This window comes from Corythoichthys intestinalis, chromosome 3 (assembly GCF_030265065.1).
Source record: "Corythoichthys intestinalis isolate RoL2023-P3 chromosome 3, ASM3026506v1, whole genome shotgun sequence".
Classification (NCBI taxonomy): domain Eukaryota; kingdom Metazoa; phylum Chordata; class Actinopteri; order Syngnathiformes; family Syngnathidae; genus Corythoichthys; species Corythoichthys intestinalis.
The window spans coordinates 13,833,301-13,852,610 of NC_080397.1; the positions used below are offsets into that span (position 1 = coordinate 13,833,301).

The window sequence follows — 19,310 nt, forward strand, 5'->3', positions numbered from 1 at the left end:
GTTTTACCACCGCTAGACACACTAAACACGCTGGAGTTAACTCTCGTAGTTGGTGGAAAACGTTCATGACAGTGTTTACTAACCTTTAATTTTGTATAAATGCAAAATCATATTGGAGATATTGCCTCCTCGGCAACCAGCCTCTGCAAACATGTCTTACAAGTCTGTTGGCCTTCCTCCTCTAACTTTTCTGTAGCCGAAGTATTCCCATACCAGCGATTCAGTTTTCTTCGAGGGGGTAAAAGTTCAGGAGTTTCACCTCCTCCAGCCATCGTGTAGCACAAATGACTCAATGACACTGAGCAACAACCGGTGGGGAGCCTCTTAGTTGCAAGCGAGGGATTTTTCCCTGCATTTTTGAGACATGAAAAATAGCTAATACCGTAGGGATGGTACAACGGAATTTTTATGCGGTTTTAAAACCATGACGTTTTCATACCACGTTTTATTCCATTGAAACTGGTAATCGGCACACAGCTCATGACCATAGGTGAGGGTGGGAACATAGCTCAACTGGTAAATAGAGCGCTTCACTTTTCAGTTTAGCGCTTTCTTTTCCACGTCGGACCGATACAGAGTTCGCATCAATGCAGACGCCACACCGATCCGCCACTTGATCTCCTGCTCCATTTTTCCCCCACACAGTTGTTCACAAAACACATGTAAAGTGGATCGGCAAAGTCTTTTTAAAAAATATGTCTGCATTAAAAATACAAGAAATGATAAAAAAAAAAAAAACATTTATTTTTGTTATTAAAAAAAAAAATAATAATAATAACTTTACAAAGACATGAACTCATTGGCGACCATTGACGTCAATAGTTTCCAATTTAAAGCCTCGCCATCTTTCTGATCTCTGAGACACTTGACCCATTTTCGGCTACTCATTTCACCTATCCTGCAAATAGGTTAATCCGTTGACAAAATATTTATTTACTTACCTCTTTGACCTTTGACCTCACTGACTTCCAAATTTCATCACCTCTTTTGTTTCACATTACAAACATATCCTGTGAGTTTAATCATAATCCCTTTCTTCGTTCTTGAGTTATATAGAATACAAACATATAGAAAAACAGAACTGAATGCATAACTTTTACCTTAGAATTTTATTTTACTTTTCTGTGTAGTATTTCTGTTCACCCTCTCTTCATCTCATTGACCTATTTCAGATTTCTGCCAGGAAAGCCAACTCAACATATCTTCACTGGATCGTAAGGCACGAGACGCCTTCATCATCGCACTTTTCAACATTTTTACCTGCCTAAATGACATCCCCGATGCCTTAACTCTGGTTCTTCAACCATATTTGGAGAGCGTGCATGTGTGGGAACATCTCTATACAATGGCAGGTAAAATAGCTGCAAGCTAATTGAATCAAGTGAATGACATTACTTCACAAGGTCCTGTCTTTATTATCGCTACGTGAATAATTCTACATGCCTTTTCTAAAGGTACCGCTCTCCATAAAAGCTGCACTTTACTATGTAGCCTGTGTAAAAAGACTGATGGACTTGACCATATCGTTTAAAACGGGTGGTAAAATCATCTTTGTCACGTCTACATGGTAGTTCTGGTTCCCTTCCGAGGACTAATTGACAGTAATTAGTTATTAAATGAATAGATAACTATAATAATTGAATTAGCGACATTGTTGACCAAAACATTGACCAAATTCCCTTTTTTGGGCCTCTAAATTGGATTTTTTTTTTTTAAATATTTTTTTCAATGTGTGTTTTGCTGATACATTAAAAAAGGAAAATAGTAAAAAGAGTAAAGTTTTCTGTGTATTGTTTTTTTAAACAATATTATTAACTTAGAAAAATAAATACTAAAACAGTAAATAATTTCAAGGACAATATATATATTTATATATATATATTTATTTAAATTCTATTTAAGTAAGAAACATGAAGTCAAAGCATATTTACTTTCGTGGACCACACAAATTTAAATAGCGGACAGGGCCTCCTGTAATTTAAAATTTCAGACACCTAAGTGAACAAGAAAATGCAATGCTTTGCTGTGTTTGTTGGTATAACGGGTAATAACTACCTGTTGATTTTGAGGCATCTCGGACTTCCTGTAGATATCGGGTGACTTCCTGTTGAATTGGGATCTTTTCAGGTTCACTTCCTGTTCATATTGGATCCCTTCCTGTTGATTTTGAGGCATTCCAGGGTCACTTCCGGTTAGGCCTGCATAATATACAGTATCGTTTGAACATTGCCATCGAGATGTGCGCATGCACAATAGTCCCCTCGCAGGACGTGCGATTGAGACTGTCAAAGTGCGTCTTAGTGTGTACTAGGCTGTATGGAACACCTGCTCTTTTATATTTTTGTTTGAAATATGTTTAATATTGTTGCTGCTGTTGAAGTATGAAATACAGTGTTAACCAAAGTCTTCCCAAACAGAGCCAATCAAGTCATCTGATGAAAATATACATCACAAATCCCCAAAAAGTTGCAATGTTATTTTTTTCTTATATCATTTTGCCCTAATTCCCGTAGATATCGGGTCACTTCCTGTTGATATCTGGTCACTTAGGTTGGGAATTATATTATATTGTTATAGATGTAAGCTTTTACATTACATGCAAAGCTACTGTCACGTTTCACTGCCGTTGACGACAATAGACATCCAATCCATTTCGACTGGGAGGGCTGGCACAGTTTATTCACTGCCAGCCTCTCCCAGTTCAAATGTATTGCAGCCAATGTTTTAAATCCACATTGACAGATTTGTCCATTGCCACAGTCATGTTACAGGTCAGACGCACGAATCCTACTTATATCAGTCACCTCAGCTGCAAGTGCAGTCCAATCAATACACAAGTCGATCCAAGAGCAAGCTTTGCAAAATCAAGTGACTTTGAAAAATAGGTCTCGGTCTCACCTGCCTTAACGCGGCGCCTCGTCAAACAGCTATATCATTTTGTGTTCCGCTCCAGTCTTTTTCTGTAGGTCTGAGGTCGCACATTTGTTAGACGTCCCATAAGATTTCACGGCACTTCCAATACTGCCGGCATACTTTATCTGTCCCGTAGCCTTTGCTTCTACGGCGGCTGCTATGGGAAATTTATGGCCGCCATACAACTTCACGCAGTGGCTTCGCGGCTATCAATATGGGCCGGATATGAAAGGGCAGAGCATTGGAAGACGTACTGTACGGCACCTTGAGAGGGTACTAAGACTTTCACCGTCGGGACACTGAAATTGATTGAAAACATCTGAATGTGAGCGGTTATTACTTGCTTTATTACAGACGTTTTAGCTGAATATATCAGCAATCTAATCCCTAGATTTGACATTTATGTCCAAAGTAAAGTTGTGACATAATAAGGAAGTGGACCGTCCCAATGGACTCACAATTCTAGTAATGCCATTGCTGTGTGAGACCATGGGGGAAGTAAGCCCTGGGGTGAAATTTTGAAGATGATAAATTTCGAGAGAGAAAAAGATATATATATATATATATATATATATATATATATATATATATATATGAATATGTTTACTTGTGGTAGTATATATTGTTGCGGTCATAATTTTAACAAATCTATAGCTATGTTGCACCATACTTGAAGTAGGGCTGGGCGATATGGCCTTCAGTGATTATCACGGTAAATTGTGCAGATTTACTTCGATAACGATAAATTCGCCCAAGTGGACTGTTAAATAATTTGAAAATCTGAATAAATGCATGAAATAAAAATGAGCAGTTTCTCATTGAATACCAGCTTTCAATTTAACATATTTAACAATTGCCCATTCAGTGTAAATGTTAAGTATATAAAAATATCTTTTAAACAATAATCATTCAAGTATAAAAATTTATAATGGCTTGTATGACTTGAACAATGTACAACATTGTACTGTAAATACTGGTATGGCCACTGTGCAAAAATGTCATTGTAACGCCAATGACTTACAGCAAGAGGGGCTTCAACAGTGCACTTCATACAGAGGACCGAGTATCAGACAACTTATTGTTAATAGCTGCTGTGACATGATCACTCAACACATGTATTTACTTCAAGTTCCTAATGCCATTTTTTTTTTTTTTTTTTTTTTTTTTTTTTTTTTTTTATATGAGCATTTGTATTTCAGACACACTTATACACACTTATGCACACATTAAGCTATACTGCTCTAACTCTTATGCCAATGAAACATTTAAGATAAAACATTTAAGATTTTATAACGGCAGTAATGACATAGAATAAAGCAAGCACATACAAAAAAAATTGCTGTTGCCATTAAACTGTATAGTATAGGCTACACTCATGGTTGATTGTATGAATGGATGATTATAGAGCTGATCCATTGTAAAAGCTATCAAAGAAGTCACACACACACACACATACAGTCATGGACGAAATTGTCGGCACTCCCTAGAATTTTTCCAGAAAATACAGAATTTCTCACATAAATTAAAGCAATTAAAAATGTTTTCGGTATGAATTTGTTTATTTCTTGAATGTGCATTGAAAAAACACAAAACAGCTGAGGAAAAAAGTAAAAATTGACACAATTTTAGACATAACTCTAAAATAGGCCGGACAAAATTGTTGGCACCCTCACCTCAATATTTGGAGGAAATAACAGAAAGCAATCGCTTCCTATGACCATCAACAAGTTTTGTACACCTCTCAGAGGGAATTTTGGACCACTCTTCTTATGCGAACTGTTCCATATCTCTATGATTCGAAGGGTACCTTCTTGCAACAGCAATTTTGAGATCTCTCCAAATTGTTCAATATGATTTAGATCCTTACTCATCAATGGCCACCTCAGAATTCTCCAGCACCTTCTCTCCAACCATTTCTTGGTGCTATTTGTTGTACTTTTTGGATCATTGTCCTATTGGAACACCCATGACCTCTGACGGAGACCCAGTTTTCTGATACTACACCCTACATTCCGGCCCAAAACATTTTGATCGTCTCCATATTTCATGACTCCTTGTACATTGTCAAGGCACCCTGTGGCAGGAAAAAGAATGAGGCCTACAAAGAAAAGAACACAGTGCCTATAGTCAAACATCGTGGGGGTCCAGTGATGTTTTGGGGTAGTTTTGCTGCCTCTGGCACTGGGTACCTTAACAACGGTAAATTTTTGGTAAACTGCCCGACTCGAACTTGAAGTATTTTTTTTTTTCCCTTCAGAATAAAATTACTGTCAAGTTTGGTGTACTGGTTGTTGTAGTTCATAAAATGTGTGTACGACAAATAGAAAAAGGATATTTTTGACTTTTTTTTTTTTTTGGCAAGGTCATTGAAGTCTGTATCACAACCTGTGTTTCCATGACAGTTTTGCGCAAAATAAAAGCTATATTTAAAACATTTAGACAAATTACAATTGTGACTTAAGTCTCATGTCAGCGACCCGATCGCTGCCATCTCCTCCCAATTAAACTGGATTAGACGTTTATCGCCATTAGTGTCACTAAAACACTGAGAGCCCTTCCAGTTCTGTAACTGTAGAGTTAATTAACCCTAAATATGTTGCCCATTCCTTTTCTTTCCTCAGAAACAACACAGGAAGTGCCCATCGTGGTCGACCTTATCCGAGTAATTGTCACCAAATCCACTGACACCCTCTTGACACACCTGGTTACCATGGTAACAGACTGGCAGGCCCCAGAGGGAGCAAGAGATATTCCAAAAAGCATCCTGGCTAAACTGCCCAAAAGCTGGAATTACACCCCAATGGAAGCACACGGGAGTGTGGCTGCTTCTTCTAAGAGTAAGCAAAAGATAGCGCTAGTTTTTAAGTCATTACTAATTAAATATCACACGTCTAAATTCTCCCCACAGCTGTGATATCGCTCCTCATTCAGGCCGTGTCCTTCATTTTCACTCACCTGCCGCTGGTGGTAGCGTCCTTGCCCCTTCCTATCCGATATCTTTTCCAAGTGGCAGAAAAGCACCTTTCGCAGCACGACCGGCATCTGCGCTCAATGGGCTTGTTGCTGTGGTCCCTTTTCAACTGCCTTATACACAGTCTCGGGCATCCATGCACACTTGAAGAAATCAGCGGGCTGGCCCTGAACTGTCAGGCCAAGGACCGCTTGGTCCTGTTGGCTGAATGTCTGCAGGCTTCAATGGGGATTCAACAGAAGGTAAAGGTGTGAATAATTGATTCATAATGAGCTTCTTCTTTACACAGGAGCGGGTAATATATCATTACTCTATACTTAATGATGGTTGTTCAGGGCTAGTCAATTCTAAAGGGAAAGTGGTAGTCTCTGCGATAGGTATTGCTAATGGTTATTTAATTCACGAGGCCATATTTTGCTCGCTGCTTTGCGAGTTTGCTTGGTGATTAGGGGCACATTGTGGCAAACCTGTATTAACTCACTGGCTGTCAAGTTTATTAATGTATATAGCCTTAAATCATCCCAAAAAATCCAAAGGGCTTCAAAAACATACAATTTGCAATTAAATGTGAAATACTATTATTCTATTAAACAATAAATAACTGTACAAGAGTACCCGTTATACAATCACAACAGTAATAATAACAGTAATAGGGCGGTAGGTGGGTCCCACACTTTTCGATATGGCAGGGCTCTTGGGGCGGGGTTTCCTCTTCGTCTAGGCCAGGGGTATCCAAACCTTTTGCAAAGGGGGGCAAATTTGGTGTGGTAACAATGTGGGGGGCCGACCTTGGCTGATGTTCTCTACGTAGAACAATATATTTAAGCAAATATTAGCAAGCCATTCCATGTGTCATGTTTTCTTTATTATTTTTTAATTAATAATTTCAACAATCTCGCAACTAGCCTTTGTGGCGTTCTCTTTCGACTCTCGGGCTCTTGTGAAATACTGCTGCTTTAAAATTAAACTAGCTTCAAGTTGCTTCAATTTCTCGCTACGTATCTTTCCTGTAATCTTGTACATGTCAGCGTGTCCTGTTTGGTAATATCACCTCACATTGAATTCTTTAAAAACAGCGACTGTCTCTTTGCAAATGAAGCAGACACAGTTGTTGCGTGTTTAGTGAAGAAATAGTCCAATTTCCACCTATTTTTTAAGCATCTGCCGTCGCAGTCAACTTTCTTTTTTTTTTGTTGATTGTCGCCATTTTAGAAAATTGGGAGTAAAGAGTCACAGGGGGTAATGTTGCTTAGAGTCCTGCTGCCTTTTAGTGGGTAATTGAGGAGCAGCATTTAGTGTGTAAGCTACTTCATATGCTGGTAGCAGTACTGCTGACCGATTTATTTAGTCTGTCTGTGGGCCAGACGTTATTGATTTTATGACAGAGGCTGGGGGCCGGATGAAATTTGACCAAGGGCCGCATTTGGCCCCCGGGCCGGACTTTGGACATGTCTGATCTAGGCTTTCATTTGCTGCTCTGGTCCCGTGCCGCCCTGCGGCGGCCTCTCGACGTTCTCCTGCTTCTGCCTCTCGACGTTCTCCTGCTTCTGACTTCCTCTCACTTTTCTACCTTGGCATCCTCCTTGGGCCCCGGCGCGGATTGCCGGCGGGGCGGCAGGGTGTCGCACCCTCTGGGTGGGCCTATTAGGCCGTGGGGGTCTGGCGATGTGCTGCATCGGTTGTGGGGTTGCGACAGTGGCTAGTTGGTGGTGGGAGCAGGCGTGGGTGTTGGTGGCGCGTCCCCTTTCATGCAGTCACTAGAAGTAGCATTTTTTTTAGCAGGCTTAAAATTCCTTGAAATGATATTCTACTTTGATAAGTATTTTAATTAATCTATGCATGTGTAATTGCTTACGGAGGTTAGTGGTCAAATGGCACTATAAAATTAATATACTTTAAAAATATTACTCACTTGCAGCAAGAACAACAGCAGTGATGTCTTAGTCAAAATGGTAGATTAACTCGACACACATATGACCTGTGATAACCATTGGGGGTGAGTGGTTCCCATGCGCATGCTCAGTAGCGCTTTGAATATCAATTCGACAGAGAGCCCAACTCGACAGAACACCGGTACATGGGGCATCCCCCCCGCGCAGCACTTCCGTTTTCTACAGGACTATCACTATTCAGGCATGACTATGTGCAATTAGACACACTAAAGTAGAGAAAGATTGTCTGTGCCAGGATTAGCGATCATGTAGCATAGGACAAGATGTCATCATATCCAAATTTACAGTAATCTACAAATACTTGGTTACCCACCTCATCTCCTCTACCCCGCCTAATCACATCTCCTTTTGACTCACCATCCCTCCCCTTCCTCCTCTGTTATCAGGCCCTCCACATGGTGGCCACAGGTAAATATAATTAGCCAACGATAGCACCACTATGTTTATTGGTAGCATATATAATATGTAATACTCGATTTATTGTTGTTGTCTTTTCTTATCTTCTGTCTGCTTCCTTCCTTCCTTTCTGTCCACAACCACAATGGGAGTATATAGAACTCCCATCTGATACATTAAAACTATTCAGACCATAAGGACACTCAGATTCCTATTAGTCATGTCTAAGCAGCTAAACAGGACTGTATTGTATAAAAATTCTAATTTTAAATGCATATTAAAATAAAGGAATATGAATGAAAAAAATCCGCTGATCTAAACTTTACCAAAAGAAATGTAATGAAACAAATCATCTGAGGAAAAAAATAAGATGCCTTGAGAAAATAATACAAATGGCAGTGATCCCCCGTTCAGGCCACAATGGATTCCAACCATTAAGCGTTATCTGTACTAGAGTCTCCCCAATTTATTATTATGTTTAACCACTTGTAGAAAAATGTTGCAAAATGTGCAGACACACCGAAACAGGTTGGTCCGGCATATCTGCTTCTCTCATAGCGCATTGATCAGGAATCACTGATGATCGTTTCCTGCCAGCCCTCCAGTTGAAATAAATTTGACTGTGTGCCCTGTTAATGGCAGCCAATGAGCTTATTGAATTACCAACCTGACAAAAAAGTATAAAATTAAAATAACGCCATTGCTTTTATGATCACGCATGTTATTATTATTAAGCTTGACATAACAACTGAGCCCTGTGTGTTTCCCTTGCATACGACAGGGTGTTCCCAAAGCCACAGTGCACAAAGTGCTGCAGGCTCTCGAGGAAAAGAGACCAAAGTGGATGAACATGCAGCTGCAAAAGGCCCGCAAACTCTGCATAAACAGGTGAGGGGTCAACTGGAGGTATTAACACACAGGTCAAGGTCAAAATGGCATTAATGTTCTCTAATGTGAACGTGTTCATGCATGCAGGATAGTGTCATCCATCACTTGGCTGGCAAATGTTGAATATTCACACAGGGTTGCCTTTTAGTCATATAATTCGTTGAAATGAATGATTTTTCCACTAGACGTTATGTGTGATGTATTAAAAATACAATTGCAGCTGAGACCTGGAAGTGAATGAAAGGGGCGGTCTAATGGACATTTTTGACATTCAGGAGATGAAATCTTAACTCTTCATATGGTACTCATTGTCTAATTGTCTGCCATTGACGACAGTAGACGTCAAGTCCTTCCAATGAAAATTGATTGTATGTCTAGTGCCTTCAGTGACACTGAAAAATGTAGAATCACAGCAATATTATGTTCCCAATGTCCTCACGAAGAAGAACATCAACAAGAACAAGGTGAGTGAGAATTTGCCCCAAAAGGCGGGTGCGACCTGTACGCCAGATTTCCTAACCATTGCCCAGTTTAGACTGTCGTAAAAAAAAAAGCATACAACTTAGCATTAGTTGCGTACGATAACTATACAGACAAGTTACGCTCAAAGTAATCCACAAATGTCCAATATAAAAAAATACATCATCTCATACAATGTGATTTACAATACTTACGAACAAAATCTGCCTACGGAAGAAATAATGATCAACATCGAAGGAACAACTGCACGTCAGGGGTGTCAAACCTGTCCTCAAAGGACCGCAGTGGGTGCTGGATTTCATTCCAACCAAACAAGAAGAATACCTTTTCGCCAATCTGGTTTCTTACAATTGTAATCAGTTAAATGCAGTCAGGTGCTGCTTGTTTTAGCTGAAACCTCATTGGTTGAACTGTCTGTGCTGGATCTGTTTGAAATAAAGACCAGGACCCACTGCGGCCCTTTGTGGAATTGGCTTTCACTGATCTGCAGCTACAGGAAGCGTCTGGTTGAAGTTATTGCTGCCAAAGAGGGTGGGGGCACAAAATATTAAATGTGATGGTTCACTTACTTATTTTCCCTCTTCTGTCATTGTTTGCATACTATCTTCACTAAAATATGAAAACCTATAAATGTTTGGGTGGTTTTAGTTTAAGCAGATACTGTTTTTTCATCTGTGTGATTTTACAAAGGTCAGATAACATTTGATGGTGATTTTATGCAGAAATGTGAGAAATTCCAAAAGGTTCAGATACTTTTTCATAAGACTGTATACTCTGTTTCAGGTTTGAGAAAGCAAACTATCATGTTTCAGTTCCATTGACATCAGTATACAGTATGTCCAATCCATTTGAGCTGGGACAGCTGTCAGCAAGCAAATTCACTATTTTGATCGTCAATGTCTCTTTTAGAGACATTGTTGACATGCCTCCCAGTTCAAATGGATTGAACGTCTAGCGCAGTCAATGGCAGCGAATGAGTTGATGGAAAAATATTTTAATTGAATTATTTTGGTGCACTATTTGTGTGTGCTAGTATTTATGGTATGAGTGTTGAGGGGGGGAAAAGGAAGAGTGATTATGTATCACCTGTCTGAGACATTCAGTGAGATCATTACTATTCATTAAACTAACCTTCACAGGGAAGTGACGCCCGCCTTGTAAACAATCACAGTGTCCGAAAACGAGACAGCCTCTGTGTGTGGCAAATGAGAACTTCACCCACATACTCACACATGAACACGATCGTTGAAAGCCGCATTGCTTGACCATCTTAACCCCGCCCCCTTTCTTTAGTCACCCACCTTGTCTTTGCAAAGTAATTTGTAGAGGAGAAGATTATTGTTCTCCATCATGGTGACCCTGGCCGGGCTGACGGGATGCATACACAGATGAAGATGAATGCAGTTATTCCTTGGCGGAGGTCTGCCTCTTTCAGGGCACATTGGCCCTAATGACATGATTGATAGGCTGTCCCAAATCCGGAGGGGCTCTCATTAATCACCCCGCTGACTGAATCCAATCATCTGCTTCACCTGCACAGTGATGGACAGGAAAGGATACACCGCACAGGTGCTGACACGGATGCGCGGACGCCGTCCCAGACAACACGACCGCTGGGGATGGCGGGTGAAAGAATGGGGAGGTGTACGGACAGGGACGGGACGGAGCCTTTCTTACTATGCCACCCTCAATGTCAAGTAGCCAATGACTGGCTGACAGGCTGCAACATCCCTGCCTCCTTATAATTACAAAGTGTGGAGAGAACAATGACAGGAAGTGTATGCCACGGAGAAGATTTGATGGACGGTAGAGGGACATCCATCTGTATAAGAAGGCTAGGAAAATGATGGGGGCATTTGTCAGGGCTGCAAGACTGTACATGCGTGAGGACCTTGACACACAATTACACACACGCATGCAGGACATGCTGAAGACACGCACAAATCACTTTTAGTGTGTCGACATCCTTCGCTCAAAATTCCTGACGTGTTTCATAAAAATTGTAAAAAATGTGCTGTCAGCTCGGTAATATGTTTTCACACCAGCCACTGACTGTGCTAGGCGTCCAATTCATATTGACTGTACAAGGTTGGCAGGAAATGATCGCCTGACTAAACGTCTACTGCCGTCATTGGCAGCCAATGAGTTGAAATACAGATCTGTAGGCTTCCTATTTTTCTCCTTCTCAGCGGCCTAGGGGCAGCAGCAGAACTGACCGAGCAGAAAATGGGCCTGATGCTGCTGGAGGTCTGCCACAAAGCAGGGGGCAGCGACTACCTGAGGCACATCCATCATATCATCCAAGGCAATGAGGTAGGGAAGCACTTTTTCCCCCCAGCATGTTAGGTGGCCGCTGGCTCCAGGCTCTGGGCTGGGGAGTTTTGGAGAAGGAGGAGGGAGGAAAAGCTGCTTGGGGGTACATGCTGCTCTGTTGTTCAGTTGACCCGAAGGGTGTTACCCTGCAGAGATTCCATATGGAATACACTCGCTTCCTGTAATGTAAATAAAAGGGTAACCTTACCTAGTATTTTTTTTTCATAATACAGTGGTACCTCTACATACGAAGTTAATCCGTTCCAGGAGCTTGTTTGTAAGTCGAAATGGTCGTATGTCGAGCAGGATTTTCCCATAGGAATACATTATAATTCCATTAATTCGTTCCACAGCCCAAAAACCTGCACTAAATCCTTAAAAAATACTGCTGGTACTATTACAAATGGCAATTACATATAGCAAAACAAATAAATAATAAATAAAAATCGGATTAATAATATAATAATAATAATAATAATTCCTGTAATAGTGTAATGAAACGGGTTCTAATAAGGCGGACGTTTTTTTCTGTACCTGAAGGCACCGCGGCGCTGACGTGACAAAGAGGGAGGGGAGCGGGTGAAAGTTTACTTTCGCTTTCAATGCTTTCTTGAGAACATCGTCAATTGCGGCAGACAGCAGGCGTTTTGTGTTGAATAAGTTGTGAAAGAAATGATGAAAACGTGGCGAAGCTGGCGATTTCTCTGGAGATGTTACCACAATAAGAATTGTCAGCTTAACTTATAAAGACTGGCGAACGATGGTCGGAGGAGGACCGTGGAGATGTATTGTTGAGCCATTTCACGGATGCCCACCCTACGCTCATATTTTTCTGTCATTTGCATCTTCATTTAGAAGGTAAGCGTCAACTTTTTCCTTGTTTCACCACCTGTACCAACCTTTTCTGAAACCTGTGTTGATTTGTCACACAAGAAAATCCGCCATGCATTCGTCTGCGGTGCTGCCATTGTCGTCGTATTTCGAGCATGTCGTCGGATGTAGAAACAAATGGCAAGTCAAATTTTACGTCGGATGTCGAAAAGTTCGTGTGTCGAAGTGATCGTATGTAGAGGTACCACTGTATTCATATTAGCAGCTCATAGACTGAAAATTACACTATACAGTGTTATGCATAATATGATCATTTTGGTCAAAAGATAACAACAAAATTAGCCTAACCAAAAATAACCGTGTATTTTCAATACAACTTCTGTTCACGGCTGAGTCTAGAAAATTGCTGTTTACTTGCTGGACCAGTCAGTCACAGGCAATGACGCACAAGCTCTCTGAACACACTGAGGACCACTGTGAGCAACATCAGATGTGTATGCTATGGCCATACACCAGTAGCACGCCTGTTTAAAACCTCGGATCATAGCAAGTTACATGGCTTATTAAAAGAATGAAATTACAGCAGCAAGTTTCATTAATTTACTTTTAATATAATTGATCTGGCCTGCTTAAAATGAAAAAGACAAAAATCTTTCTTTTCCTCACATGTGTACTATGTTATATGTGAGATTCCTGCTTTAACCATAGGAAGAGTGCTGCTTTGGCCTGGGTAATGTACAGTTCTGGCATGGGTGAGTTAATTAATAAAACATAATGAACAACTACAATTGGAGTATATCAAACTCCCATATCAAAACTGTTCAGACAATAAGGACACTCAAGAGTCCTATTCTCCGTTTCTAGGCAGCTATACAGGACAGGTTAAAAAAAAAAGTAAGAAAGAAAAATCTCACTCCATTTCACCACTTATTTTTCTATTTGCACATAGTCCAACAGCTATTCGATGTTAAAAGAACCGCATTTCTTGTTTACTTTGAGTGTAGTATCACTGACCGTTCCTTTCGTTATGATGTGTTTGGGCCACCATATGTGTCTCTTAACTCTGCTTCACTGTTGTTAGCTAGCTAACCTGTATGGGTAGGGTACTTACGCGCAACACTGCCAATGCTATGATTGACTGCGTAGCGTAAGTGAACTGTATCGTATTATTGGCTAGACACCTGTTGCTCATTGAGTTACATTGCAAAATGGTACAGAAAACAGTTTTGTTGGCCTAATTAACTAGATTATATCAGTTCTAAAATTAGATATTAATTAATACTGTGGTCCTTCCAAAGATTGGCAGAGGAATGTTGCTTTAGTAAGTCAGCATAGGTGTCTAGCTAACTTTTCACTCTTTACTTTTCTCTGCACCCACCCAGGCCATGCACCTCACAACTATATAGACAAGTTTCCTGAGTGAAACAGGGGCGGCACCATTTTTGACATTTTCTGCGATGAACTTCCGGTTTAAACAGAACAACATGAAGTGCCGTTGAAGTAAGCAGTGTGTAGACAAAGTTAAAACTGCAAAAATCAAACAAGAAGAACCGACGGAATCTCCAAAACTGGATTCAGCACGACGTAGATGAAGCTCCAGGACTTTCTGTGTTGTGCGTTTGTTCTTGTCACTTCGATGATTGTTCGTGGACAAAGTTCTAACAATCTGTGCAGCCTATGTTAACATGAGGTGTAGATTGATATGCCGGCCACTTGAGTGACTAAAATGAGGCAAAAAATAAAAATAATAATAGTTGCCAGAAGGGCTGACACAGATTTTGTTCTTACAAGGAAATACTACAAGGTATTGTTCATCTGTTTAGATTATAGTTATGGTATTAAGAACTCATCACACATATACATATAAACACAAATAGTATATCATTCTTTTTTTATTGCAGATATTGATTGCAATACAACTTTTGGACAACACGATTCCACTTATTTTTTAACTTAAAAAGATTGGTGCATGTGCAAAACAGGTCAATAAATCACAAAATATTAACGAAGGTGGAGCATTAGTCGAGCCTTCCATCATCAAATTAGAATGCACGTAGTCTCGACATTTGTCCATCAATGTACAGTAGCCTAAGTGTTGTTGTGAATTGTCTTTTTTGAGCGGTTTTGATGAGAGATGCCACTCCAGCTCTACTGTGGTTTTGGTTAGAGAAAAACAGAAGTCGCAAGCAGAAATGCCGAAGTTCCTCGGAAACTTGTCTATACAATTGTGCTGTAGTAGGCATCTGTCCGTATAATATTCTGACGTTATGATAACTTTAAACCAAAATATCACGGTTTCACGGTAGCACGGTATTGCAATTACAGCCCTAAAATGTGTTACTTATAGATATGTGGGTTAAAAAACAACAACTTTTTTTCCATTGAACAGTATTTATATTTTTAAAAAACATATTCGCGAATTGGAACATATGTAAAATGTTAAGTTAAAATAAAAAAAATAAATAAATAATAAAAAATCTAACTCAAAATAAATGCAGTCCTTTAGGTGAGCCTAAACCCACAGCCACAGCTGAACATTACTACCATCAGAACAAAAATAATTGTATTATTTTCCATAAAATCAAGTGTGTATGACTCGTATCATGTTTACAATAAACACACTCTCCTAACAGAGACAGTTGCCAGAGGAGACAGTGTGCCACACTATGCACACTAAACACGCTGGAGTTAACTCTCGTAGCTGGTGGGAAATGTTCATGAAAGTGTTTACTATCCTTTAATTTTTTATAAATCATAAATCATATTTGAGGTATTGCCTCCTCGGCAGCCACCCTCCACAAACATGTTTTACATGTCGGTTGGCCCTCCTCCTCCAAGCCGCAGCCTACTGTAAATTTTCTGTCGCCGAAATATTCCCATATCAGCGATTTCGTTTTCTTCGATGGGGGGAAAAAGTTGAGGAGTTTCACCTCCTGTAGCCATTGTTTGGCACAGCTGACTCACTGACACTGAGCAACAACCGGTGGAGGAGGGTTGAGCGATTTTTCCCTGCATTTCTGGGACATAAAAAATAGCTAATACTGTAGGGACAGTATGATGGAATTTTTTTTTGCAGTTTTGAAACCAAAATGTTTTCATACTACGGTATACCTTTAACCGGTAATCGGCACGTGTCTATCGTGTAGTAACCCACCAATGGGAGTGTCACGTTGCCGTATCGAATGCACCAATGGGAGCGTTGCGTTGCTGTATTTAACGCAGCAATAGGAGTGTCGCGCTGACACATCACTGAGGTGCCGACGTAGTCCTAGTGATGCTCTACAACAAGTTTCTGTTGATTTTTATTTTGTGCGCGGCATAGGTTTTCTTGTGCGCTAAGTATGTGCAAGCAGTGCGCCATTGCGCACACATGCAAGTTATAGGCACATTGGTCACAGGACACATATCCACACGGACAACTATTCACACTCATATTCACTCTGTCACTCATTGAACAAGCACAAAAAAAAAATATATATATATATATATTTTTTTTTTTTTTAATGTAGTCAAAGTTCTATGACCTTTAACAATATGTGTCTTTGTATTGATTCCGTCTCTAGTAATCTCCACTTTTATACTGGGAAACTCATAACTAGAGTGACTTATGACAAAGACAAATAGCAATTCAGTCTTCAGACAGTTATATGAAGAAGGCGGCCTTCAATGACCGGCAGGTGCGTAGTTACACTTGCCATATATTTTACAATAGATTGTCTGTAAGGATGCAGCTTGGAATAGCAACAAAGTGTGGCATGTACATTAAGCTGCTGTTGATGGATTCTATAAACAGCAATAACTCTGCATGGAAATGTGATAGAATGCGAATGGGCTACCCAAGCTGGCTGGAGCATTTCCACTTAGCCAAGGCTGAGGTAAGAATACTCGGGTCAGGGACACTCGGAGCTGGTGGTGAGGCGGAGGGAAAAGAGGTTCAGAAGCCATGTCAAAGTGAGGGATGAGAATGCCCAATTCGCGACGGGACATCCGCGACACTCGCCTACTCTCGCACCATATGACTTTCACAGATAATTTTGTTTCTCTACAACACTGCTGCAGTGCAAACAAACCATTTTTGTGATGTGTTTACCTCTGTCTGATCCACAGGAATTGCTGATGTCTAGATTGAGTGGTGACACGGACTTGCCCTTTGATTCTCCCTGTTTGGTGAGCTTCGACGTGAACAATTGTGTCCCTGCCACCAAATTCAACCCGCTCGATCAGTTTGACCGAATTGGCAAAAAGAAGCTGGATCAGGTTAGTAGGGAAATGTGTTTTATTTTTCTTTTAACACTTTATAGGAAGCTAATTTAACTGATCGGCTCCCATTGACGGGGATAAACGTCCAATCCATTTGAACTGGGAGAGGCTGGCACCGATTAAATTCATTGGACGTCTTTGCTCATCAATGGCACTGAAACATTAGCATCATCATTCACTGCCATCCCTTACAATTTTAACCCAGCTGTTTGTATATTTCAATACATTGTCCTGTTTTTCAGCCTATTACAGGACGCCGAATAGCTTTGCATAGAAACACCTTATTAAGAGAATGATTAACACGACTTCTCCACTTTAGACGCCTATGTAGTTTATCAAATAGTGTAGAGGCAGGAAGGGGGCGAAGTTACATCCATCAATCTCCCTTGAAGAATGATCAAGGAGAGGTTGGATGAATAGAGTTCTCCTCCTTCTGTCAATAAAGCTCAGCCTGCAGTTGGGAGTGACATTTTGGCAATCAAGACGCTCTGATTTTTATTTGCCTCTCCATTCTGGTGCCAAGTATGCAAGAAAAAGAATGGGTGGTGTCTTGGTGCTTTTTTACAGCATGACAGAAACATCCTTTTTTTTTTTTTTTTTTTTTTTTTTTTTTTTTTTTTTTTTTTTTAAATAATAATGACAACATTTTCTTAAAAGGATTTATATATTAACTCATTCACTCCCAGCCATTTTCACTGGAGCAAGGCCCTTCGCTCCCGGCCGTTTTACTGGATTTTGACTGATTTTGCAAGGCCCACATAAAATTCTGTTCTATTGCTATATAAACATGGAACCCAACAAAAAAAAGATTACTCTCTTCTTTCAGCAGTAAAAAAGTTCATATCTTTTTCCATTCTTTAGAAATCGGCATTAGAAAATACAATTTCTGATGAAAAAACAGAGAAATTGAGCTTTTTGTGAAAGCTTACATTTTAAACATAACTTTGAATTTAACACAGCTATTTTTTGCTTTAGTTACATCCCAAACATCTGAATAATGTTTTCGTTTTACAAAATAACAGAAACAAAGAGACATATAGAGCTTTTAATGGCAAAGTATTTATTTACACATGACTAACTGAAAGGTGACGCTATTGTGGCCGCGACAGCAGGTTAAACTTTTCCCTCATCGCCGCCTGTTTCAAAAAGATTTTTGAAGAATTTTTTTGAGTCTCTGCGGGCTCTGTTCGCGAGCAGCACGGACTGAACGGTATCTAGTGGTCTCGGTCGTTCTGCTCGATTGTCCAGCACCTGGCATCCAGGGTGTCCTACCAGTTGTTCTGCTCAGTTGTTCGCCGCCTGGCATCCATTTGGTTGTCTCCCGCCAGCGCCCCAGCTTTGCGGGGCTTGGCCGTTCGTTGCCGTTGAATAGGGTTGTGGGTCTTACCAAATGCGCTACTGCCCTCCAGTGGACATTTTTATTGCTATAAAATGGATTTTCAGCTTTGTGCTTTGGAGCTAAATTGAATCACAACCCAGAGATGTCTCTTTTGAAGAAAAAAACATATAAGACGTATATATACATCTTTGGGACACTGAAACAATTAAAAATAGATCTTATTTATAAGTTTTTGGGAGCAAATTAGTTTTAATTGTCTTTTTTTAATATAAATAAAAATAAACATTAAAATGCACAGGTGTAAAATGCAAGGCCTGGGGGCCAGATCCAGCATGCCACATTATTTTGTGTGGCCATCATAAGGAAATTGTGCATCTGTAATCAGTGGTGTTGTCTGCGTTGTATATTAATAATGACGAGCCAGGTCCAATACCTGGCAAAAGTTCACAAAAAGAAAATCCTTCGGTAAAAACTTGCATAAGTAAAGCGCTCCTATTCCAAATTAAATAGCAAAGAAAGGTAATGTAATGAAATTTCAACAACAAGTATTCTTCAGGCACATGGTGCTTACCTCCACATCGACATCCACAGATAAAAAGGGGAAACTAACAACGTGGACCCAACTTATAGGAGAATGTGTCACATTTAACAATTGACATATGGGAAACAAACAATATGCAAATGCAAAATTCCAATTTTGAAACAGGAAGATAGATTGCAACAAAAAGTGAGAAAATAAGAAATTAACCAAGTTTTGTGTAATTAGAACAACATAAACATACAATATTTGCTTGAATGAGCGCTGTTACAAATCGACTTCATGTTGAACACTAAAATAAATAAAATTGAAATTAAATTGACTGAACATTACAGAAACAATATATATATATATATATATATATATATATATATATATATATATATATATATATATATATATATATATATATATATATATATATATATA

General features: G+C 39.8%; 1 protein-coding gene across 5 annotated transcripts in view; it reads left to right on the forward strand.

The window, feature by feature from the left end:
• kiaa0825 (KIAA0825 ortholog) overlaps positions 1-19,310 on the forward strand; it is a 306,720-nt gene that overhangs the window by 110,057 nt on the left and 177,353 nt on the right. For 4 of the 5 annotated variants that reach the window (XM_057831003.1, XM_057831007.1, XM_057831005.1 and 1 more), the window contains 6 exons: positions 1,173-1,352; positions 5,535-5,750; positions 5,822-6,132; positions 9,014-9,120; positions 11,790-11,913; positions 16,852-17,001. In XM_057831003.1, the coding sequence (XP_057686986.1) occupies positions 1,173-1,352; positions 5,535-5,750; positions 5,822-6,132; positions 9,014-9,120; positions 11,790-11,913; positions 16,852-17,001 (1,088 nt within the window). The remainder of the gene's footprint in view (positions 1-1,172; positions 1,353-5,534; positions 5,751-5,821; positions 6,133-9,013; positions 9,121-11,789; positions 11,914-16,851; positions 17,002-19,310) is intronic. The other variant, XM_057831004.1, reaches the window with a different exon arrangement.